The 26,167-nt window shown below is 38.2% G+C and overlaps 1 protein-coding gene and 1 non-coding gene across 3 annotated transcripts in view; one reads left to right on the forward strand and one right to left on the reverse strand.

Annotated features, from left to right (window-relative positions):
• Positions 1-440: 440 nt before the first annotated feature.
• SLC15A2 (solute carrier family 15 member 2) overlaps positions 441-26,167 on the forward strand; it is a 36,564-nt gene continuing 10,837 nt past the window's right edge. The window contains exons 1-17 of one of the 2 annotated variants that reach the window (XM_025475686.3): positions 441-660; positions 2,490-2,577; positions 3,167-3,308; positions 8,496-8,588; positions 9,699-9,798; positions 11,590-11,680; positions 12,147-12,224; positions 18,250-18,332; positions 18,758-18,844; positions 19,010-19,099; positions 19,192-19,236; positions 20,587-20,619; positions 21,540-21,628; positions 22,858-22,939; positions 23,493-23,627; positions 24,828-24,992; positions 25,152-25,198. In XM_025475686.3, coding sequence (XP_025331471.1) covers positions 523-660; positions 2,490-2,577; positions 3,167-3,308; positions 8,496-8,588; positions 9,699-9,798; positions 11,590-11,680; positions 12,147-12,224; positions 18,250-18,332; positions 18,758-18,844; positions 19,010-19,099; positions 19,192-19,236; positions 20,587-20,619; positions 21,540-21,628; positions 22,858-22,939; positions 23,493-23,627; positions 24,828-24,992; positions 25,152-25,198 — 1,586 coding nt within the window. In that variant the 5' untranslated portion in view covers positions 441-522. Of the gene's footprint in view, positions 661-2,489; positions 2,578-3,166; positions 3,322-8,495; positions 8,589-9,698; positions 9,799-11,589; positions 11,681-12,146; positions 12,225-18,249; positions 18,333-18,757; positions 18,845-19,009; positions 19,100-19,191; positions 19,237-20,586; positions 20,620-21,539; positions 21,629-22,857; positions 22,940-23,492; positions 23,628-24,827; positions 24,993-25,151; positions 25,199-26,167 lie in introns of those variants that run through there. The other variant, XM_025475695.3, reaches the window with a different exon arrangement.
• On the reverse strand, positions 4,593-4,700 carry LOC112641718 (U6 spliceosomal RNA). Its single transcript, XR_003124788.1, has one exon. It is a non-coding gene; the product is annotated as a U6 spliceosomal RNA (small nuclear RNA).

The raw sequence follows: 26,167 nt of genomic DNA on the forward strand, positions 1-26,167 counted from the left end.
TGACACAAATCTCCCATCTCTCATGACAGTTAAAATTCCAGACCTGCCTCATGTCTTTGGACAAATTACTCAAACTCTTGGGAGATTAGTTCCTATAAAGTGGGAATTGTGCTAAGAATTAGAGACAGATAGAGATGATAGATATATTATTGTTGGCTAGAATAGATGTTCAATAAATGGCAGCTACTGTGACCCTGAAATCAGGTTTTTTTTTTTTTCTGAAATCGGTTTTTAAATATATACTTGAGGCATTCTTAGCTGTTTTACACTCTTGCAATTCCCTAGCACTATCTTGCCCCATCTTGTGATATGTTATTCTTACTTCCTCATGCTTGACCTTTTACTTAATCATTATTTTGAACTAGTCTTGGAGACCCAGCCCTTTCTTTCCCTATAGCTTTGTGCTTTGCTTTGGGCCAGGCAGTTACTGAAAGCTGACACGCATAGGGTTAAACCTAGTCCACTCCCAGTGTCCGGTTTTACAGTAGGCTGGCAGCTGTCCCAACTGCCTACCAAAGCCAAATGCTTGAGGAGAGCAAGAGTAAGGAGCCAGCTATGAATCCTTTCCAGAAAAATGAATCCAAGGAAACTCTTTTTTCACCTGTCTCCACTGAAGAGGTACCATCCCGACCCCTCAGCCTTCCAAAGACGCCACCTCCGGTGAGTCCCCAGATTCAGTTCTGCTTCTGACAGGAACAGAATTGTTCTTTTGGTTCTACTTCTTGGCCTCTGGAGCGTCAGGCTGAGCTGTATTAGGGTATCAAAAACTATTCTCACTTGGAGTTAGAATTAACCTGAAAACCAAATCTAAACAGAAGTTTCCTTTACTTAGGAGAAGCAGCAGGAAGAGTAGTTAGGAGTTCTTCAGTTGGGATCCAGGACTTTGCTGTATCTCATTGTATATTCTGAGTTTCTCTGGGGTGAAAAAAAAGAAGCAATTTGAATATCCAGGGAAACTTGGCAAGCATTCTTGCCTGGAGAACTGTGTGTGATTGTTCTTTCTTCACCAATATAAAAACTCAGCCCTTAGTTCCCCCTGTATTCAGAATCTTATGCTGGACACCAAAGTTTTAGAATACATCCAATTTCTGTTATGATGTGTGCCAGTTTATAGTGGAGGACAGGACAGAGAAACAAAGAATAGTAATGTTGGTATTATATAGTTGTTAAACACTTCCAAATTCACGATGTCATTAAATCTTCATATCAAAATCCTGTAAGTGGAGAGAATATAGCAATAATAGTCAATATTTGCTGAGTTCTTACTATGGGCCAAGTGGTAGTAGAATTCTCATTTCTTTGGAATAACAGAATTGAACATAAAGACAGGTTTAGTGGCATGGCCAGCGTCAGTATGTTAATACAGCCGTTGCCAGTAGTAAAGTGTGTTAATTAAACTCCAGGTTATATAATTCTCAAACTGTGATCTGGGAAGGTGAGAAGCCAGTTTATTGTGTCTTCAGAATAAGTTAATATATTAACATGTATTAATATTTAGGAGGATTCTTCATATCTATCTGTAAGGTAAAAAATGAAAATAATTATTACTTTATTATTTATTTAGTTAATTATATATCTTCTGGTCCTAAACAATTTAAGGCTGCTTACAAAGATGCATATATTTCTTATGAAATAAGAGGCAATATACATTTCATGATGAGATTTGACTGTCCCAAGTACAGATATCCATCCCCACCTCAGATAGCTATCTTAGGTAGGGATCTGAAATAAGCATAACATTCATTATACACTGACTGATATGGTACATGCTATAGCATAGTCCTTTTAATGTCCAATAAGATTAAAAAGAAAATGTTACAGAATGTCTTTCATAGGAAGAGTGGACATTTAATGTTACATGATTTAAGAACTCTCTGCCCAAGTTTAAGATGATCAATCAGCTTACTTTTAGGAATCTAATTGGGTTCTGAGGCTGGCTCTAGTAGGCTCTGAATGGGAAGCTTATCATATTGCCAGGATTCCTCTCAGCATGATGAATAGGGCAGGTGGGGACAAGAGAGGTTAGTTCAGAACAGTAGAGCTAAGGAGGTTATTGACCTGTAAATGTAACTGCTTGGACAGCAAATGCTCCATAGGCTGATTCTTTGTTCTTTTCTTAGAAATAAGTATGATTTTTCATTATCCTGCCCAGAGCCCCAGGCTTTTCAGTTAGTAGTTGTAGGAAGATGAGCAGGTCCTTGTGTCTAGGATCAAGGAAATGTCTGAGCACTTCCATATCAAATAAATGAAGAGCAAAGGAATATTCAGAATAGCTTCTATCACTCCCAAGTCAGCAACGCAAGCACTTTCAGTGTGCTAATAGCTGTTTCATGAGGAGTCGGAGCCATTGCTTCACATTACCTATCATGGTGATTTAAAATAAATAAAATTTTCTGTTTAGAGCAATCTAAACAAAAAGGGAGTAGGAAAGCAATCTAAAAAGGGGGTAGGAAAGCTCATGCTTGAACCATTGTCTTTTTGTTTCATAGAAAATCTGTGGCTCCAACTATCCACTGAGCATTGCCTTCATTGTGGTAAATGAATTCTGTGAGCGCTTTTCCTATTATGGCATGAAAGGTAATTTTCAAGGTCTGCCTTTACTCCACTCATCCTCATCCACATCCCAAAGAATGCAGTCTTCGTTATGCACTTATTTCCCTTATCCACCCTTCTCACCTTCATTCAAATTGGTCTTTTCCTTTGGCCAGCACTGCCAATAAATACCTCATGGGATTTCACCTAATAACTCATACAAGCCAAAAAACAGACAGACCTAACAGAAACCAGAACACAGTCTGTAATAATAAAAATGTGAAAACTTCCATTTTCGCATTTATTTCTCAAGTCTATGAACTATATCATTGTTGGGAGGGAGAAGGTAGGGACATTGGAAGCACCATATGATCTTTGTGATTGGCTTAAATGCTGCTATGTTTGCATATGAACTGAAGGGAGAAGGATTGCATTTGTGCAGGAAGCATAGCCCCATTCTCTCTCATAGTTCCCATGGGCCTGCTGCTACTGCCTGGCAGTCACTCCTCAGTCACTTCACTAATATGAGTGTTGAAGCTCGAGATCACCTTCAAAGACAAGAGATGAAATGCACTTCTGCATAAATCACTTTAATGCATCTATCTTTTTTTTTGTTTTCCCTATTCCACCTCAGCTGTGCTGACCCTGTATTTCCTGTATTTCCTGCACTGGAGCGAAGATACTTCCACATCTATATACCATGCCTTCAGCAGCCTCTGTTATTTCACTCCCATCCTGGGAGCAGCCATTGCTGACTCATGGCTGGGAAAATTCAAGTAAGGAAGATGGGTGGGTACATGGCAGATGCATTGTACAGAGATTTTGCCACTTCTAACCTCTTGCTTCCAAACAAGAAGATACTTACATCATCTATGACAAATAAGCATCTCTCTAAGACTAACAACACAGAAAGACTATTTCTCTTCATTATCAGTTTTTCCAATTTTTTACACCCTTTCCAGTCCGGAATTGTTTTTATTTTTATTTTTCCTAAATCTGATTTTAATCTTCCATTCTGTAGTTTAAGATCAATTCTTGTTTTGATCTCAGGGATGATAAATTTCTTACCCACCGGGAAATTTATAATTTTAGAGACCTCAATGTAGTTAGTTATTTTAAATACTCTCCATCTCTTCTCTGGATTAAGTCATCCTTTAGTATAGTCTTAGGAGTTCCTCTTCTCAGCTGTTTTACTGTTTCTTTTTTTTTTTTTTTTTAATTTTTATTTATTTATGATAGTCACAGAGAGAGAGAGAGAGGCGCAGAGACACAGGCAGAGGGAGAAGCAGGCTCCATGCACCAGGAGCCCGACGTGGGATTCGATCCCGGGTCTCCAGGATCGCGCCCTGGGCCAAAGGCAGGCGCCAAACCTCTGCGCCACCCAGGGATCCCTGTTTTACTGTTTCTTATCTCTAGCCTCTTTCTGTGTTTTCCTTCTTAAGAATATAATAAATATTTTCATGAGTTAGGCTGATGGTCTATTCAGTTCCATATCTTTTAAGTCTCTCAAAATAGCACCAAGAGACATTTATGGGATAATGTTTTAGTTGTCTCCTATAGTATTATTCTCATAGGCTAAAGATGGATCTTGGCTATCCATCACCAAATTATTTCCTATAGTCTTGTCATCTGTGGATTTGTTTTAATTAGTATTTCACAAAGTGCATTTTGTTGAAATTGGTTGATAGGATACAGTGAGTGTAACATAGGAAGATAAAGCTCTCATGGTCAAGTAAGTTTTGAAAATACTGGGCTGCATAAAGTTAAAAAGATTTCTTTACTGCATGACTTCTTAAATAGACTTTAACATGCTAATAAACATGGTACGATCTGTAAGAGAAGGTTATGGTATGTAGTGATTCCTATAATTATTGACCATGGAATAGTTTTTCAGAATACTTTGTGGACCTAGTGTTCCAAGGAATCCTCTTTAGTAAACCTTGGTTTATATTTGCTTGGGATATATATATATATTCATTGTTCTAAAGTGTTTAATCAGCATTTAATTAATATATAGCTACAACCATACCACAGTAGTAAACACAGTTTCTTGACTTGAGAGAAGGGTGGTGGGAAGGTGTCTAAGATTTGCGTGTCATCCTTGCTCAGGGGCCATGCTGATCTCTGTATCATTCCAATTTTAGTATATGTGCTGCCGAAGCGAGCACGGAAGGTGTCTAAGATTTATGTTTGCTATTATAGGATGACCAAGTCCATCCAGATAGGAGATTGACACTATATGAAGAATAAAAAGTGTAAGCCATGGTCTTTATTCAATAAATAAATTTTATAGAATAAAAGACTCTCATACATGACATAGTACTTTCATTCATTTTTAAAAAGACTTTCTTCAAAATTGAAGCATACTGAGAGGCTTAACTGCATGCTAGAATACTATTTTTTATGTCAAGTTGCTTTTAAAAAGAGCCAGATGTTTTTAGTAATAATCTCTAGTGTGGTTTTATACCCTGTAGCCCATGCCTATGGATTCAGGCTTACAATCATTCTCTTAAATGTGTTTATTGCCAAATATGCTTTTGGATGTCATCTCTACAACTCTCTTTTCTTTCTCTGAGTAGGTCTAGAGCATGTCCTTTCCATCTCCTCCTTTTTTTTTTTTTTTTTGTCTCATCAGAGCTGACCCTTTTCATGCTAGGTCTCTTTCTCTGCCATCATTTCACATACTCTTTCTCAGTTCCTAAGCTCTAATTAACCGTGGCTTTGGTGGTGAAATAAAACTTAAAACTTCCTCCTCTTGACTTTCCTTTGTCACATTAACCTGTCTACAATAAAACTAAAGGAACAGTAGGCCATAAGTTAAACAGTAGAAGCTCTAGACCTAACCCTAATACTAATTAATTAGAACATCACTTTACTTATTTATTTTTTTCTTTTTAAGAGAGAGAGATGAGAGAGAGAGAGAGAGAGCCAGAGAGAAAGCACCGTGAGCAGGGAGGGGCAGAGGGAGGAGAGAGGGAAACTCTAAGCATGCTCCACATTCAGCTCTGACATGGCACAGGTCTCCATTCCACATGTCCAAGATCACAACCTGAGCTGAAATCAAGAGTCAAATGCTCAACCAACCTGGCCACCCGGGCACCCCAAGAATGTCACTTTAGGAATGTCCTTTCTAGACTTTCACATTCCTCATTTGCAATTGGAAGATTGGTCAAGTCTATCCAGAAGGGTTCTATTTCCTATGCTTAGCATTTCAATGACCTCCTTTCAAATGCAGAATGTCCCAACTATCTTGACTTCTTTCTCTTTCTGTTAAAGTTAAAGTTTCCTGCCATTAGCTTCCTCTCTTATATTCTTCCTATCTTAGACTAATTCCCTGAGCTTTTCACCTAAAAGGTTGCTTAGACTCTACTACTCTAACTCACACTCCTTTTTTTCTCTCTGATGATCTACCAGAAATCATCGTGTTTGGGTTCATGATAGCTGGCCTTTTCTCAATCTCTCTCTCTCTTTTTTTTTTTAAGATTATTTATTTATTTATTCATGAGAGACACACAGAGAGAGGCAGAGACAGGCTGAAGGAGAATCAGACTCCCTGCAGGGAGCCCTATGCAGAGCTCGATCCCAGGACCCCAGGATCATGCCCTGAGTCAAAAGCAGATGCTCAACCACCTGAGCCACCCAGGTGCCCCTCAATCCTTTTTATTCCCATTCTACTTATTCTTTTTTTTCCAACAAAGAAAACTTTTCTCTAGAAGATGCTACAAGGCCTTTTGGAAAGCCTGCCCCCTCCCTCTGATGTTAATTGCCTTAATCAATTAATGCCTTAGATTAGTCACTCAACCTCTGATATCCTACTTGCCATTATAAACCCCCTAAAGTCCCTTCCCTGGAGAGCCAACCTAGAGAGATTAGGCATTTAGAACAAGAAAGCCACAACTTGAGACTGTTGGCATCTCCAGCCTCTCTCTGATACCTTCATTTCATTCTTTATATCCCAGCATATAACACTTTAAAATCACAGATGTAAACCATATAATTTCCAAAGTTCCTTCTAGTACTACTACTTATACTACTTATTCTACGTATATATAAAGAGAATGCTGATGTAGTAATGCACATAAGGAATATATTGTATATGTGGTATAATGGCATATTTCAATGTGTAAATCTCTATATATGTTCTTCCTGGAATTCCTCACTGTTCTACTTCCTATTTGCCATTCATATTTTTTGGGCAAATAATACAGCAAGAAGTTCCTGCTTAGTTATCTCTGGGCAGTCTATTCATAGTCTCTGACTCCTTTTTTACCCTTGGGAACTTGAATATGAGGTAACTGTGGTGGAGATTACAATTAACCCAAGTGTTCAAGTGACCAGGCTAAACCTGAGAGCCCTTTATCTTTCTATATATCCCAGTGGTTGGGCTTAGAGAAAGTTCTTTGTGTTAGCCATCCCTTTTTCCTGTTTATCTGGAGGTTTTTCTAGACCTCTATTGGTTCCTAGAGTCAAAGACATTCTTTGATAAAAACACCTCAGGTCAAAGTATCTTGTTGTCCTAGTTCTCCTAGTTTAAAAAAATCATTGGCTGCAAATCCATCCTGTGGATACTGTGTATGTGTGGGGGTAAGTGAGGGACAGGTCAAAAATGAAAAAGGAGCTTGACGGGAATGCCTATTACCTCTAACACTACAGGGTAAAGAGTTGCTCTCTCTTTTTCTGGTCTGTTTACTTCATTGACCATTACTAGTATTTCTATGTACATTTCTCAGGCAGTTCTTTCCTCCTCCACCCCTTCCTCCTCCTACTCCATTTATCCTGGCATTGAGATCAGTATGAACTCTGAGTCTATTACTCAAGTCTCTCAAATATTTTTTTTTTAGTTTTTATTTAAATTTTTGTTAGTTAACATACAGTACAATATTGGTTTCCAGGGATCCCTGGGTGGCTCAGCAGTTTAGCGCCTGCCTTTGGCCCAGGGCGCAATCCTGGAGTCCCAGGATCGAGTCCCACGTTGGACTCCTGGCATTGGAGCCTGCTTCTCCCTCCTCCTTGTCTCTGCCTCTCTCTCTCTCTCTCTCTCTGCCTATCATAAATAAATAAATAAATAAATAAATAAATAAATAAATAAATAAATCTTTTAAAAAATATATTGGTTTCAGAAGTAGAATTCAGTGATTCATCACTTACTTATAATACCCAGTGCTTATCACAGTGCCCTCTTTAATATCTATCACCCATCCAGCCCATCCCCCACCCACCTCCCTCCAATCAAACCTCAGTTTGTTCTCTATCATTAAGAGTCTCTTACAGTTTGTTCCCCGCCCCTTTCCCGTATGTTCATCTGTTTTGTTTCTTAAATTCTACACATGAGTGAAATAGGGTATTTGTCTTTTTCTGACTGACTTATTTCACTTAGCATAATATACTCTAGCTCCATCCAACCCATTGCAAATGGCAAGATCTCATTCTTTTTGGTGGCTGAGTAATATTCCATTGTATATACACACCACATCTTCTTTATCCATTCATCATTTGATGGACATTTGGGCTTTCTCCATAATTTGGCTATTGTTGATACTGCTGCTATAAACATCAGGGTGCATGTACCCCTTCGAATCTGTATTTTGTATCCTTTGTGTAAATACCTCGTAGTGAAATTGTGGGACCATAGGGTAGTTCTATTTTGAACTTGTTGAGGGACCTCCATACTGTTTTTTAGAGTGATGCACCAGTTGGCATTCCCACCAACAGTGTTAGAGGGTTCTCCTTTCTCTGCATCCTCGCCAATAACTGTTGTTTCTTGTGTTGTTAATTTTAGTCATTCTGACAGGTGTGAGTTGGTATCTCATTGTGGTTTCAATTTGTATTTCCCTGCTGATGAGTGATGTTGAGCATCTTTTCATGTGTCTGGATGTCTTCTTTGGAAAAGTGTCTACTCATGTCTTCTGCCCTTTCCCTTTTCTTAACTGTTTATAGACTGACTGATTTAACTCTCTCAACAGGACAATCATCTACCTCTCCTTGGTGTATGTGCTTGGCCATGTGGTCAAGTCCTTGGGTGCCTTACCAATAATAGGTGGACAAACGGTACACACGTGAGTAAAATCATGGAATAAACTGAACCACAGTTCTATTAGACAGGTAAATGTCTCACACATTCATTACAGGTGATTTTCTGTTTTCTTACCAGAGATGTCCCTTTATTTTCCAACCTATTGTTTTATTACCAAAGTGGATAGAAAAAAAAGTACTTTATGACCAGTTGGACTCTTTCCTACTTTATCTGTCCTCATTTGTTTTTATTAAACATTTGGAGACTTGTAGAATGCCTAGCTAGTATCCTTTTCATAAAAAATCATATGCTTAAAGACAATTATTAGAATCATATCCCCCATATTTCCTCACCAATTTACATACCCACACATCTGTACGCTAGGATTAAAAAATGTGCATAATATTTCTTTTAATACATCATAGAAGTCCTATTCAAAGCTTAGATTATTTCCATCTATGTGTAGTTCCATATATTCCAGTTGCTCTGTCCCTTTTTACTTAAGCTATTGATGTTTATTGGGCCAGAGGCATTTGATACATTCTGATAGTCAGTTGATTCAGTAAGTAGATAGGATTACAGTTGCTCAAGAAGTAGATCATAGGTATTCATGTTTATAATGTGGCTATATATGTATTTATCCAATGAGTTCAGATTTTTAAATTTTAATAAATATTAGATGCCTCCTTCTCTGTGTTCCATCAAAAATCAGTAACAATTCTTCTATTAATTATAATGAATTTTAACATTTTGTTTTGTGGTTAGTAAGGATATGTGGGATAGGTGTTTATAAGATCCTTCTATTGGTGTATCCCTTCAATTAAGATGAGAATGAGAACCAGTGAATTAACTTTGAAGTTCCTTCAGTATCTGCCTCTGCCTATTGCACCCAAAGGATAAATGGGACTATCCAGGGACAAAACCTTCCTATGCAATGCATACTTTCTAGCAAAGACTCAAGGATCATAAAGATTCTAAGTGTCCCTGGGTCTCTCTGAGGAGTGTAGGTAGATGGAAAGTGCCCACAGAAATTGAAGAAATGTGAAGGGGGTCTTTGCCCTTTTATAACTTTTTTTCTCTTTTATCTCTATATTCAATTTCTGCAGTTGTGTTTAGTATCAATATGGTTAGTATCCTTGCCTCTCCATTTCAGAGTCCTATCATTGGTTGGCCTGAGTCTAATAGCTTTGGGAACAGGAGGTATCAAGCCCTGCGTGGCAGCTTTTGGTGGAGACCAGTTTGAAGAAAAACATGTAAGAATCCTGTTATTTCTGTGATTTCAAGAATGTAGAGCAGGCATTAAAGATGTACCTGGCAGGTAGCTATTTACCAAGATTAAAGTAAGTCACAGGTCAAGAGTTCTGTTCAGTGGTGGGTACTGGTCATTAATAGAGAGAAACATTGGAACATGTTCAAAGGAAAGTGACCAGGGTGCTGAATGGACTGAAACACATCTTATGAAGAAAGGTTGAAGGAATTAGGAATTCAGCCTGGATAAGATAAGAATTAAAGAAAATATTATAGCTATCTATAGATATTGGAAGGATGTCAGTAATTAAACCAGAACTAGTGGGTGAAAGCTATAAGAAGTGTTTTCCTCAATGGAAGGAAAATTTCAAATAGAGTTTAAAGTAGTGAGTTTACTCTCACTTCAGGTATTTTAAAAGAAACTTAGTAGGTGCTTCGGGAATGGGAGGTGATGAGCAGTGTAGGTAGGATCACGTAAGCATCTCTGGCTGAGATCCCATGAAAAGGGAAAATGATCATTCAGAATAAAACAGAATGAGATTTTATAGATGAACTTGTCTGGATGATCATTCCCTCTTTCCTAAATATTTTCCACTATTAGTTGGGTGGGTGGGTGGGACCAGTATGAATAAGCTAAAAATGGGCCCAAATGAGGAAGCTGTCAGAAGTAAGCAAGGCAAATAGTCTATTCTTAAATAGGCAACATTTCTGGCTTCCTCTCTTAGCCCTCAGTTTTCTTTTTTGCCTGTCTTCATGTATTATTCCCTCATCTATAGCTATGTCTCATGTTTCTGGTTTTTCTCTCTCTGTTCTTTCTCTGTGTCCTGCTTCTTGTGTTTCTCCTACCCTTCAGACCATTTGAGCTATTATTTTATATTATTTATCTGTCCGGGGTACCATAGATCATAATTGCTTGCTGACTGGAGAAATACCGACCTTTGGCAGCCTTTGGGATTCTATGCACAATGAACTGTACAAATAGGTGAGTGGAATAGGTTTAAAAGGGGACCAGAAGAGGAAGCAAACACACTATGAATACTACATTAGGGAAGGACAGATTATGCTATTGTGTCAGGAAAAGACCAGTGGTGCCAGAATGAGGCATAATGAATAAAGCATCAGCAACTTTATTTTAAAGTTGCTTCATTTGGTAACTGCTGCACAAAGGCATTTCAGTAATAAGACAAATCCACCTCCAAGTTTCCACTAACCACTTCTAAGCCCACGGATTTCCTTTCATATTCTCTGGCAGACTTCCCATAAGCACTAGGGGAACTACCTTGCTTAATCAACAACTTAATCTACTGTCCTGTGTTCTAGTGCGATTCTTACCACACATTCCACAACATCTATTACTTAACCCAGTTAATCATTCACTTAACTAATTCAGTCTAAAAATATGTTGAGTCTGTAATATATGTCAGGTGCTATGCTAGGTAGTAGGGATTACAGAAATGAGTAAGATATGATTTCTGCTTTAAAGGAACTTTCAGCCTGCGGAAGGAAACAGACATCTAATGCAAAGAATCAGTATTAGAATAGACAAGTGGCTTAGTGTATAGGATGATCATTTTTGCCTAGGAGGGGTATAAGAGTGTTAAAATGTTGGTACGGGGGTTTGAAAAATGAGTAAATGTTTGATTTATGTCTTAAAATATCAGATATGATTTTCAGATATCATGGAGACAATATCTGAATCTATTTCTGTGTATGTACCTCCAGCTTAGTCTGAATATGGGGTGGATATGAAGCTAGAAGACACATTGCGCTGATGATTTGTCCTGTTTTTTTTTCAGGCAGAGGAACGGACTAGATACTTCTCAGTCTTCTACCTCTCCATCAATGCAGGGAGCTTGATTTCTACATTTATCACACCCATGCTGAGAGGTTAGGATCTTTTCTGAGGGACCTTGTATAAGGTTTTCCTTTAGCCAGTCAAAAATCTTTTCAGGGCTTCCTGATGTCTATCTTCTCCTTTTACAAGGGCTTAAAAATCTGAAGGGATTTTTTTAAAAGGATTTATTTATTTATTTATGATAGACGTAGAAAGAGAGGCAGAGACACAGTAGGAGGGAGAAGCAGGCCATGCTAGGAGCCCGACGCAGGACTCGATCTCAGGACTCTAGGATTGCACTCTGGGCCAAAGGCAGGTGCTAAACCGCTGAGCCACCCAGGGATCCCCGGGAATTTTTTTTTTTAATCTTGATTTGTCTGCCTCAAAAGAAGGATTATGGATTAGGTGATGAGAAGAAAGAGGATGGCTCTGCCTAGGACCTCACAAACCTGAGCTTGTAGAATAGAAAATCAAAGACTCAAGATTCAGAGTAATTTTTTTTTTTTTTTTTTTTTTTAGGAGATGTGCAGTGTTTTGGGGAAGACTGCTATGCATTGGCTTTTGGCGTTCCAGGATTACTTATGGTGATAGCTCTTGGTAAGTGCACTGGGACAGGGAAAATTAATAACCACTGATGCCTGCTACATCAGAAATACCATGCAAGCACTTTACACAAACCATTTTATTCAATCCTCACACTAACCCTATTAGGTAAATATTATTGTAGGAACTTTCTCTAGATAAATTAACTGAATGAAGTCAGAAACTTTAGAAAGCAGGGAATAAAGGAAAGAAAAGGAAGGAAGGAAGGAAGGAAGGAAGGAAGGAAGGAAGGAAGGAAGGAAGGAAGGAAGGAAGGAAGGAAGGAGAAGAGAGGAGAAAAGAAAAGAAAAAGGAAGGGAAGGGATGGGGAAAAAAAAGAAAAGAGAAAAGAAAAGAAAAAGATACCCAAGGTTATATAACTAGGAATTTCCTGGAGATCTTTTTAAAAAGACTGATCTCTGTCCCCCATATGAGAGCAGTTAAGTCAGTATCTCTGCACATTGGGGCCTAGGTATCTATAATTTTTAAAATATCTAGATGATTTTAATGTGTATTCAAGGTTTAGATCCACTGCTCTACACTACTATATGTAAGGAAGCAAGGAAGGTAAATGAATCCTTTCTCTCAAACTAGCTTATTTATCTGGTAATTAGAAGGCATTTTAAATTCTTCTAAAGTAGCTTCTAGGTTTAGCTGTTTCTGCTCTGCTGGCAAGGAGTTTTCTCTTGATCAAAGAGAATAAAGTGGATTGGATAAGTAGGTGGAAACTGGTGCAGCTTAGATCAAGTGCATTCTCTTTACCACTGACAACTCAGTAATGGAAGAGTTGCTTAGTTTACACAGTCTAAAGGGAATCTTGGACGTGATTGTTCCTAATCATTGACCTGGAAACCTGTTCTCACTCTGAACCTTTGAGTGATACACCCCCCATCCCCCCCCACCCCCCCACCCCTCCACCCCTCCACCCTGGAAGATATCCAGTCCAAGCACATAAAGAGCTCAATAGAGGAAGAAAGAAGGCAGAAACTCAATGTTCAGTCCTGATTATTTTCTAACCAGGGGGTGGTTAATAGTAATAGTCAGATTCTAATTCTAATTTCAAGTTAGTTTATGTGTTATTCCAGGAGAGCTGTGATAATACATTCCTTGCTTCCTTCTTCTGTTAAAGCCAAACATTTTCCCAAATATTGTCCAGGTTTTCCACTTATTAGTGCTATGTCTCCTCTGGATCATGGCATAATAGTAATATTAACATATTGGAGTAATTATGAAGATCAAAAGAATAAAGTGAAATGTTTTATAAATTATGAAATGTTAAATAAGTACTGTTTGCTGTCCGTACTCAGCAGTTCAGTTTCCTGGGTACCAATAAATAACTCAATTCTCTGGCCTTTCATTATAATTTAATTAATTTATTTTTTCATTCACTGATTCAACACACACTTATTTAATGAACTTTTATGTGTCAGATCCTTTGCTATCTATTGGAGTCACACTGGTGAATTAGAGAGCCACAGAGCTTATGCTTTGAAAAAACTAACATAGTCCAGCAGGAAAAAGGAGACAGACATAGTAGAAATTTACAATATAGTCAATGTCACAACTGGGGAAGTATAGAGAAAGCTATGGGATCACATGGAAGGGATGTCTGACTACAACTCTGAATGTAGATCAGGGGCAGCCCTGGTGGCGCAGCGGTTTAGCGCCGCCTGCAGCCTGGGGTGTGATCCTGGGGACCCGGCATTGAGTCCCACATCAGGGTCCCTGCATGGAGTTTGCTTTTCCCTCTGCCTGTGTCTCTGCCTCTCTCTCTCTGTCTTTCTCTCTCTGTGTCTCTATGAATAAATAAACAAAATCTTAAAAAAAAAAAAAAAAGATCAGAAAAAGTTTGCCTAAAGAAATGGTATCTAAGGTGAGACCTAAAGGATTAGCAGCAATTAATCAAGAAGACAGAATATCTGTAGGACAAGGAGGTGAGACATAATTGTGACATATCTGAAGGCATTAAAGGAATTCAGACTGCCCCAGGTATAAATGAAAAAGATAAAGAGGAGAAACTTAACAGAAATGAAGATAATGAAGAGCCTTTTAAATCATTAAGGAATTAGAACTTTATCTGGAGAATAGAGTAGGAAGCTACAAAAGGATTCTGAATAAAGAAGTGATTGTTAGATCACAGTCCCTGACTGTAATGTGGAAAAAGAATTGGTTAAAGGTGAGGCAAGGATATTATTTATCTTGATTACTGAATTTTTGGCATTCTTTAAGATTTTGTGCTCAGGGTAAGTGATTCACTCAGCTCAGACTAGTATCAGCCCTGGTAGAATTGACAAAACTTGATGATTGGATGAAGTGATGGAGAAAATAAGTCAACACTGAATGTAGGTTTCTGACTTGAACAACTAGGTAGTAGTGGGATCATCATACTAATGAATTTAGTTTTGGACATGTTACATATTAGATGTCCTTGAAACATCTAATTGGAGTTATCAGTTATCTGGAAATACAGTTTTAGAGCTCAGAAGAAATATTTGGACTACAGGTAAAGATCTAGAGCTATTAGTGTATGGATAGCAATTAAGCCATGATAATAGATGAAAGGGTGATGGGCACTGGGGGGGGGGCACTTGACGGGATGAGCACTGGGTATAATACTATATGTTGGCAAATCGAACTCCAATAAAAATATACAAAAGAAAAAAATAGATGAAATAACTAAAAGATAATAAGATTAAAGTAAAAAGAGGGCTAGAATAGAACTCTGAGGAATACCAGCATTAAAAGATAGGTAAAGAGTAGGGCACCTAGGTGGCTCAGTCAGTTAAACATCCAGCTCTTCATCTCAGGGTTGTGAGTTCAAGCCCCAAATTGGGCTCCACACTGGGCATGGAGACTACTTTAAAAAAAAAAAAAAAAAGAGATAGGCAAAGAGGAAAAGCCAACAAATGAAACTAAGAAGGAGTGGCCAAAGTGGTAGCAGTTTTAAGGGAATTGTTCAGGGTTGTGAGTTCAAGCCCCAAATTGGGCTCCAGACTGGGCATGGAGACTACTTAAAAAAAAAAAAAAAAAAAAAAGATAGGCAAAGAGAAAAAGCCAACAAACGAAACTAAGGAGTGGCCAAAGTGGTAGCAGTTTTAAAGGAATTGTTCAGAGTAACAAATGTTACTGAATGGGCAAGTGAGATCAGAGAGAAAAATGCCCATTGAATAGAGCAACAAGAAGGTATAGTTGAACGTCAGTTATGGTAGATTGGTGAAGATCCAAAACTGTTTAGAGTGGGAAGTGAATAAGAGGTGAGAAAGGGAAAATGGTATATATAACTGAATGTGACATGGAGTCAAGAGAGGATGTCAGGCATGCTTGATTATTATTAGGGAGACTCTAGTAGAGAAAGACATTAAAGATGTAAGGAAAAGATAATATAATTAGTACGAAAGCACACATGGCAGGATTACCTTTGTAATGATGAGGAACATCAGAACATCACCTTCAACTAACTGGAGGGAGGAGAGGATAGGTGTGGGGATACAGGAATTAATAGGTTCGGTGGCAGGAAGTTAAGATAATTTCCATTTGATGGCTTCTGTTTCCTTTGTGAAGTGGGAGGCAATGAGGCAATATCCTCTACAGCAAGGAAGAACTAGAAGAGAAACTTAAAGTTCCTACTCTTCTTTAGTTAAGTGGCCTTGATGTTCAAATGTGGTCTTACCCAGTTTATCACCTGGCCTTCCTTTTGTTACCCCACTGTCCCCTACACTATTGAAATTTTTAGCCTCTTTTTAGGATCATTCTTAGTTTCAGGAGCAATCTTTTTTCCCCTCCAGAATCTTCCTCTTGTCTAGATACCTCTTTATCTGCCCACTTGTCTCCCAGGATTAGCATCCTTTCTCTTAACCACTTTTTTTTCTGTCAGCAATAAGAAGGCTGTGGTAGATAAAGGGTAATATTTGGAGAAGCTTTGGAGAAACCAAGAGAATGATTTAAAAAAAAAAGTGGTCAAGTGAATATGAGAGGAATAGAGAGTTTAGAAAGTTAAAGTAAGGAAAAGTAAGGGGATGCAGGCATTCTGGTGCATAAAGATACTGGAAAGTGCTACTGGTCACTGACAAAGACATCTTGGTAGACGATCTACTAGAGGGACATGTTGCTGGAGTTGAGAAATCTATTAAGGAGGAAAGTACATCTGGGATGGTACCAAGATAGAGTCTTCCTGCTGATTTTAGTTAATAAACTTGAAAAAAATATATTTACTATTTAATAATTATAAAAATAATATCGTCTAATTTCTGGTCATTTGGAAAAAAGAAAGAAAAATGAGAAAATAAAATTAGCTTATAATTATCTGTGGAGATGTGGTTAAAGAACATGGGGTAGGGATGCCTGGGTGGCTCAGCAGTTGAGCATCTGCCTCCCTGCAAGGAGCCTTCTTCTCCCTCTGCCTATGTCTCTGCCTCTCTATGTCTGTCATGAATAAATAAATAAAGTCTTAAAAAAAAAAAAAGGGATCCCTGGGTGGCGCAGCGGTTTGGCGCCTGCCTTTGGCCCAGGGCACGATCCTGGAGACCCGGAATCGAATCCCACATCGGGCTCCCGGTGCATGGAGCCTGCTTCTCCCTCTGCCTGTGTCTCTGCCTCTCTCTCTCTCTGTGAGACTATCATAAATAAATAAAAATTAAAAAAAAAAAAAAAGAACATGGGGTAAGGAAAAGAGAATAAGCTCAAGTACAATAGTACAGAAGAGAATTTTTTTGTAGGAATGATGAATAGTGGTTAGAATGTAGAGTACTTAAGAGAAAATAATGAAGCATAATGTGGGAAATCGTAGATTGAGGTGAGCTCTACAGAGGCCATATCTTTTTTATCTTTAGTACCAGGAGTGCCTAGCACAGTGTATAGTGCAAGAATGGGTGGATGAGATGCTTTATGGTGATTAAGAGCATAAATTTTTGAGTCAGGCAGGCCTCAGGTCAAAAATGCAATTTCTGGCATTTTCTAGCTATGTAATTTGTACAAATTGCCTAATTTCTTTTATCTTCAATTTCTTTAATAAAATGGAGAGAGTAGTACATATTTCTTTTTTCAGGTTAAATCAGTTAATGTATGTAAAATGCTTAACATTTTACATATAATAATAAACTTTAAAGATGGTTAGTGATAATAATAACCATCAGGATAATAATGAAGTTGGGAAGGGCTTTCATGCCAGGAGTTTGGGCTTTTTAGGTAGGTCCTGGAAAGAAGGATTTAATTTGGCATCAGATAAGAGAAGGAAGAAACCAGGGATTGAGAAACTAGTCGGTAGCCATTTTTCTTTTAAAGGTTTTATTTATTTATTCATGAGAGAGAGAGAAAGGCAGAGACACAGGCAGAGGGAGAAGCAGGCTCCATGCAGGGAGCCCCGCGTGGGACTCGATCCGAGGTCTCCAGGATCACATCCCGGGCTGAAGGTGGTGCTTAAACCGCTGAGCCACCCAGGCTGCGCTAGCCATTTTAATAATCCAGGGCAGAGGTTGTGAGGTCCTACACAAGAGTTGTGGCAGTAGTCATGCAAAAGAAGAGCAGACAGGAAATACATTGATGAAAGAATCTCAATGAAAAGTTGATAAAATATCAGATGTAGAGTTAGAGAAGACAGATTTCAGAGATGATTTCTATTTCTGTGATACAACAAAATCTCAACAGATTACTTCCCTTAAGAACTGACCTTTTTAGGGATGCCTGGGTGGCTCAGCAGTTGAGTGTCCGCCTTCAGCTCAGGGCGTGATCCTGGAGACCCAGGATCAAGTCCCACGTTGGGCTCCCTGCATGGAGCCTGCTTCTCCCTCTGCATGTGTCTCTGCCTCTCTCTCTCGGCGTGTCTCTCATGAATAAATAAATCTTTTTTAAAAAAAGAACTGACCATTTTATTCTTCTCTTGGCTTCCATAATTTGTGTAATTCCAAAGTCAGGAAATTTAATCAGTCCCCTCCCATGAAAAGATTTGCCGGTCACTCCTACACTTTGGAAGCCTTTACTTAGCACTGACATACCAAATATGTTAAGCAAGAAGCTAAGAACCTTTTTTGTGTATCAACTGCAGTTGTGTTTACAATGGGAAGCAAAATATACAGAAAACCACCTCCTGAAGGAAACATAGTGACTCAAGTTGTCAAATGTATCTGGGTAAGTCTAAATTGTTTACCTGCCTTTTTCAATCAATGGGAAAGAGATGCTATGCTGAGCATAAAGGCCTTCAAAAATAGGTATTCATTTTTCCCAAAGACCTCTGTTCTACCTCTGTACCTTTTGCCAAACTGAGATTAATCCATCTTCCTCTGTGCCTCTACTCAACCATTAAGTAAATAATAATAATAATGTAACCGTTTTTTTTTTAATTGGCAAATACCTTCTGTAATGTGTATGTGTTATATATGTTGCCAAAAGGACATAAGAATAGATAAAATTATATCTGAAATATTCTGAAATTCAACGTCTGATGAAATCAAAGAGTTGGAGTAAGTTACTTAAAGTATGTGTGTCTGAGGGAAGGGATAATGAATTGGAAAAGGCAGGGGTGGTTTCATTTGTCTCTCCTCTCTCTACCATAGTTTGCTATTTCCAACCGTTTCAACAACCGCTCTGGGGATATTCCAAAGCGACAACACTGGCTGGACTGGGCAGCTGAGAAATACCCTGTAAGTTGGAACTGCAGAAATATCTTATGGTTCCATGGAGATTTTCCTAAGTCCAAACTGATTCCCTTTTGTTCCATTTGACCTCTTCTCTTACTGTTCTAGCACATTTCTACTCTTAGCAAGAAAACCAAGTCTAGCAATTTAGCCTGTTCCTTCTTTTTGCAGAAGCAGCTCATTATGGATGTGAAGGCACTGACCAGGGTACTATTCCTTTATATCCCATTGCCTATGTTCTGGGCTCTTCTGGATCAGCAGGTAAAAGTAGTTATTTTGAAAACTACCCCTTCTTTCAGCCCTTTTTCCCTAACAGGAAAAAGATTTCTAATAATAACATTTGTCTGCTCTAGGGTTCACGATGGACGTTGCAAGCCACCAGGATGAATGGGAATTTGGTGAGAAAAGATTTCCTAGAGAAATTTATTATTTTCTTCATAATAAATAAATTTCCTTTTTTTTTTAAGGAAAAATTATTTCTTTGTGTTTTTGCCTGAAAACTGACTTAAGATCAGAAGAAAGGTGCCATTAACATCAAGGTACTGAGTAGGCAAAATTTAAAAAGTTACTCTAGAAATAAAAAATAGAATCTTATCTTGAGAAACCAGGACTATAAGGATGGAAAGGTTTAAATGTATACAAGGAAGTACTGAAAAGATAGTAAATGAAGTGATACAGGCTTGGCATAGAGATTGTTTGCTCTCATCTAAGCCTTCCTGGGGCACAGCAGGCACAGGCTTGATTTTGGATCTACTACACATTTAGCCCCATTTTCCGGCAGGGATCATGTAGAGGACCTGGAAGGGCAGTATTTTGTACATGGGTAAGGAATGGGAAAGTTGTAAACAGTATTTTCTGTTTTTCTTTCTTTCTTTTTTTTTTTAGATTTTATTTATTTATTCATAGAGACACAGAGAGAGAGGCAGAGACACAGGCAGAGGGAGAAGCAGGCTCCATGCAGGGAGCCGGATGTGGGACTTGATTCAGGGTCTCCAGGATCACGCCCTGGGCTGCAGGCGGCGCTACACCGCTGCACCACCGGGGCTGCCCCAGTATTTTCTGTTTTTCTAATCTCCATTCTTTGGCAAATTCCAAGTTTCATCTCTGCTTTCAATTGTACTGTTTAGATTATTATATTGTTTTTCTACCATCTTAGTTGCGAAGAAGGCAGGGTAGAATGATGCTATTATTTTATCAACCAGTCTATTTGGAGTCTGCCAAATACAAGTTTACTTTTTCCCTTTCTCTTGTCGTCCAGAATTTACTATGGTTGTTCTCTTGTTGACCCCCTGGAGAACAACTTTGGAAACACTATGTATTGGTGGAAGTTTTCATCTTAACCATGTCTGGTATCACACATTACCACCTACAATTGCAGTGACTAAAATTAACAAAACACACTGACTCTATCTATTCTCTCTCAAGAAAAAGAGTATTCTCTCTTAGGCCTCCCTGTCTTTAGCAAATATAGCCTGAAGCCATTCCCAGTCTGTTTCCCCAAATACCCTTAAAAGCACAATGTGGCCCTGAACCAAAGACCTGGTAGATTTTATCTTTTGTGTCTCAACTGCCAAAGAGCAATTTTTTTAAGACAGAGATAGCACAAATGATGGGAAGGGGCAGAGGGAGAAGGACAGAGAGAAACTCAAGCAGGCTCCACACTCATCGCAGGTAACTAGCAGTATTTTTGATCTAAGCTTTACTTGTCTTTAGCCACCATATAATTGTAATTCATTATAATGTTTCAGGGTTTTTTTGTGCTCCAGCCGGACCAGATGCAGGTAGGAGATTTCTCCATACTCATGGGGATATATGGCTTTCCTCATCTATACGTCTATCTGAAGTATTAGGATTACCAACCATAATTGGGTGTTTGTGTCCTTGTATGTTGAGAAGGGTTAAAAGGACAGGGATGAAGATATTCTCCTTCAGCCCCACACTTCTCTTTCACATCCTCTTTTAAGTAAGCAGCTCCTGCCGAACTCCAAGGAGAGTGACTTTTGAGCTCACAGGAAAAGTATAAGCATTGGATTTTTTTTTCCATGTTAAGGTAGGATCTTGGAAATATTGTCTAACAAAGTGTAAAGCTTTGTTGTATGAGTAATGAAGTCAGAATCTCGGTTTATTGGTAACTCCCAGTTCTTTTTTTAACTCTTGTTTAATCACCAATTCTTCCTTCTCTCCTTTTCTCCATGACATTTTCCCTTGGGCTGGGAAACAAGAAAAGTGAAAGTAGGAGGGATGTACTACTAACTGATTGCCAGAAAAAACAATTGAGAATGAAATTGGTTCTGTAGGATATTGATTGATTGATTGATTGATTGATTGATTTTATTCATGAGAGACAGGAAAGAGAGGCAGAGACTTAGACAGAGGGAGAAGTAGACTCCCTATGAGGAGCTTGTTGTGAGATTTGATCCCAGGACCCAGGGATCATGACCTGAGCCAAAGGCAGACACGCTCAACCACCGAGCCACCCAGGCACCCTAGTTCTGTAGGATATTTAGAGGCTGAGGTACTATGCAGGGGAAATTAGAGTCCTGGGTGTAAAGGGACTGAGAGATATGGAATCATTCTGTACTTAGTATGATGAAAGTATGTTTGAATGTTAGAGAGAGTGCACATAAGCAAATGAGAGCATATGCTTACATTCAAGATAGAAAAACACTTATAACTAATCCTTTTTACCATCGTATTACAGGTACTAAATCCTCTTCTGGTTCTTATCTTCATCCCGCTGTTTGACCTTGTCATTTATCGTCTGGTTTCCAAATGTGGAATTAGCTTCTCGTAAGTGCTCACTATGCCTTTGTGGCTCAGATTGACTTAATATTTGCTCAGCTTGATAAGATTCAATGTCAGTACTTTTCTACTTCGTTGATTTGTTTTTGCCTTCTCATGTTTCTGCTTCAATGTATCCAAGTTAATTAAATGCTTATTGGTACTGGAGAATGGGAATTGAATGTAACTAATTCTCATTATGGAGAGTCCAAGCCATTACTACAGATTTAACTGTGTGATGCTGAAGGGGTAAATCTAAGCTTCATGGAAAGTCAAAAGTATGTGAGAATAGGCTCCTAAATCCACTTGCTGCTTTGTTCATGAAATGTTGCCTCTTCAAAGAAGTATAAAGCCTCTGATGACAACTAATCCCCTTAAATCTTTTATTGTCCATGTAAAACAAAGCAAATACGTGGTAAGAGTGAAAATAGAGTTGTCTCTACTGCTTTTCTCCCATTCTAAATAGAAGCACTGGGTGTTGTATGGAACTGTTGAATCACTATATTGTACACCTGAAACTAATATTAAATTATCTTAACTAACCGGAATGTAAAAACTTAAAAAAAAAAATGTTATGCTTTGAAAACTTGACAGAGGAGGGTTTCAAGCCTCCTCTAATTCTTGATTTAATAGCAATTTTTTTGATGGCCATATTAGCATATTCAAATGACCTTTTGTCATTTACTCATTAGTTGAGCAGATTATTACTGAGATTAGCACCAACGCCATGCAAATACAACAGCACAAATATTGCCCTGAAGGAGTTCACTGTTTAGTAAAGGAAGTAGAACACATGCAAGGATAATTATTACACAATGTGAAATATATCCAGTGCAGTAAGAAGGGAATTAAAATGTTAGGGAATTATAGAGAAAGAAGAAAGTCTTTCCTGCTGCCAGAGTCAAGAAAGACTTATGAAGGAGAAGAAAATGGGGTAATAACTAATGTATAGTACCTGGCATATGGTAAAGTGTCCAAAAAATCTGGCTGAATTACTATTATTTTCTGGTATGATGACAATGGAAAGAAAGACCATCATAAACAAAAGTTGAGGTAGGAAAATGTTCAGCATGATGAGTAGAGGAAGAAAGGATATATGAAGGGAAGTTCTAGGAAATACTTTGAAAAGTAGCTAGGACCAACTCAGGAAAGGTCTTTAATGGTAGGCTTAGAGGGTTTTGATTTTATCCTTTAGAGTCTAAAGTTTAGACATAATTGTCTCTCCCTTTCCTCTGTAGATCGCTTAGGAAAATGGCTGTTGGTATGATCCTAGCAAGTTTGGCATTTGCAGTTGCAGCGGCTGTAGAGATAAAAATTAATGTGAGTTCAATAAATCTTAAGCTCCATGAGGGCAAGACCATATCTTGTGTTCTCTCTTCTGACTCGTTCAATCTTGATTGCCTGGGACCTAGAACAGTACCTGTTTTGAAGAGGATGCGTCATAACTATCTGTGGTAAATAAGTAGATAAGGGATTGAACAGCAATGTAAAATGAGGCCCACCTCCCACCTGAATGATTCAGAGTATATTGTCAAGGAATTCCCAAACACTAATCCAAGCTCTCATCTCTTTGGGAAGACGGGTTTTTGAATATTTGGTAGATCAAGTAGCCATTATTGGGGAATGAGGTATGAGGTCACAACTGAGTCGAAAATCATGGAGTTTGTCATGTAGTATCTGTGCTTGCTGCACTGAGCTGGTGTTTCCCCCTCCAAACTGCCTTCAGAGTTTTCTAAGCCAAATGGCCTTCAGAGAGAGAAAACTATGTCCTCCTGACCAGATGGACTAGACTGTCAGAGATAGGACTGAGAGATATGTTCTCATTGTATGGGAAAAGTTGTTGGTAATTCTGACATGTGATCTCCGTCCTAAGAAAATGACGCCACCGCAGCCTGGTCCCAAAGAGATTTTCCTGCAAGCCTTGAATCTGGCAGATGAGGAAGTAAAGGTGACAGTACTGGGAGATGAAAACAATATTCTGTTGGAAGAGTCCATCAGATCCTTTCAGGTGAGATATGGACTTGAATAAATTAGAAACACATTCAGATTATGCAACAAGATGACAGCATAATATAGTGGTTAGAAGTATACCCTTGTCAAACAGTCAAACGGTCTCCAGTCCAATTCCTGGTTCCACCATTCCCTAGCTATAAGACTCTGAACAAATTTTATTTTATCTCTAAACCTCAGTTTCAGCCTCTGTAAAATGGCAATAATTTTTATGCCATGAGCTGTTGGAAGGATAACTATTATATGTAAAGAGTTTAGCATAGTGTCAGGGACATTGTAAGGTCTCAGTAGGTTTTAATTTGTATTGTTATTTCAAACTGCCTCCTAATATCACATGCTCTGGAAAGATTTGGCTTGCATATTTTCAGATTACCATACATATTCTGAAATATTTATATTTTTTAAAGATTTATTTATTTATATTTTTAAAAGATTTATTTATTTATTTATTTAATTATTTAATTATTTATTTATTTAATTTAGAGAGAGAGAGAGAGAGTGTATGAGTGGGAGGGGGAGAGGGAGAGGGAGAGAGAATCTCATGTAGACTCCTTGCCAAGTGCAGACCCTGAGATGGGGCTCAATCTCACAACCTGAGCTAAAACCAAGAGTCAGATGCTTAGCTGATGGTGCCACCCAGTCACCCCTGAAATATTTACTTTAAAATATTATCTTTTAATGATGAAAATAATATATATCTATTGTTGAAAATTGGAGACTATATAGAAAGACATAAAAACCACTTAAAATTCCATCATCCAGAGGTGATCAATTACCACTTTTGTATACATGAATAATTTCTAAAAAGCAGTCACACTCTACATGCTATGTTGAACTTTGATTTTTTTTCTTAACATTGAGTCATAAGTATATTTCTTATGCATAAGACATTAGATAATTTGAGAACATGATTTAATGGATAAATGATATTCCATTTTATGGATATACCATGGTTTATTGAAGTATTTCCTTATAGGTATTTAAGTTTTTATTATTAATATGCATAATCCTATAATAAGCATCCTTACTCATAAATCCTTATGCATGCCTCTGATTACTCTCATATGACATATTCCTAAAAATAGAATTAGTAGGTTAAAGGGTAAAGTTGAAAGTATCTGATTAGCTTACCCATCCTGGGATGCTATGAGATAGTGACAGGGTAGAAAGTGAATGTGACAATTTCTTCATTCTACAGAAGATGCCACACTATGCCCAGCTCCACCTAAAGACAAGAAGCCAGGATTTCCACTTCTACCTAAAATATCACAATATGTCTGTCTATACTAAGCATTCTGTGGAGGAGAAGAACTGGTACAGTCTGATCATTCGAGAAGATGGAAAAAATATTTATAGCATGATGGTAAGTTAAAGAGTAGCTTAGGTTCCAAATTGTTATCTGAGAATATTTTGATCAGCTCATCAATCAATACCTTACCAAAGATATGCTTGATGATCAGATTTTCTGATTATAAGTTCCTTGTCATCAGCTGTAACTGATTTTTACTTTCCTCCATTATAGGTGAAGGATGAAGAAAACAAAACAACCAGTGGGATGACAGCCTTAAGGTTCGGTTGTCAAGGAGACCCAAGGCCACTCTGTTTTGAATACTAGTCTCTTCTGATCTGTGGGGCTTCAGATAAAGCAGCTTTACATTCTACTTGTCTTGTACAGGGATTCTGTCTCCTAAATATCAAGGGCATTGGTGTCAGAAGCATATTCCAGAACAATGAGAGGCAGATAGGCTTGCTTTCCCATATGGTATTAAAAAGATGACCCTGTATCTGTATATGCCCTCTGTGCTCTGATGCATACATCCCTTTCTGTTGAATTTTATCCCCTTATTTTTCTCTCAGGAAAATAATTGAGTACTTTCCTCTCTGTGATCACCAGAGAAAAATTTAGAAGTGACCAAATAATCCTCCCTTCATGGTTGCTAGTTGAATATCTCTTATTGTTACAGTGTTTTTAAAGTATAGTTTTATTATACACCTGTAGAGGCACCATGGTGTTGTAAAGGTACACCTTTGGAGTCAAAAGACTTGATTTCGAATCCAGATAAGGCTGAAAGTCATGTCAGATGGCCAAGGAAAGTTATGGAGATGGAGCACCCAAGAGGTCACTTGCTCTCTGTAGCAGGAAATCTAGCATGAAATAGATACACATGCCTATGGTCACCAAGATCACATGGTTGCTGTTGAGATTAGCACTTTGGAGGAGAACTTCTAATGGGATGTCTGAACTTTGCTGAAGGGTGGAACAATCATTATAATTTGCTTTTGTATATGCTTTAGAAAAAGTATACAGCTCAAAATAAGTAAGGCAATAGTGAGGATAGGACTTCCCTGGGTTGGAGAGCCATGGGAACCATTGGAACCTCCAGAAAGGGAAAAAGGAAATTTCTAGATCAGTGCAGGGTTATATAAAGTTCAGGAATCAACATTAGGGGTTCTAGAGGAAATGCCCTTCTTAACTTAAGAGAGATTAGTACAAAAGCTATCAAAATACCAAAACCCATACTGAGGAAACAGTTTAGG

This window comes from Canis lupus, chromosome 33 (assembly GCF_003254725.2).
Source record: "Canis lupus dingo isolate Sandy chromosome 33, ASM325472v2, whole genome shotgun sequence".
Taxonomy (NCBI): domain Eukaryota; kingdom Metazoa; phylum Chordata; class Mammalia; order Carnivora; family Canidae; genus Canis; species Canis lupus.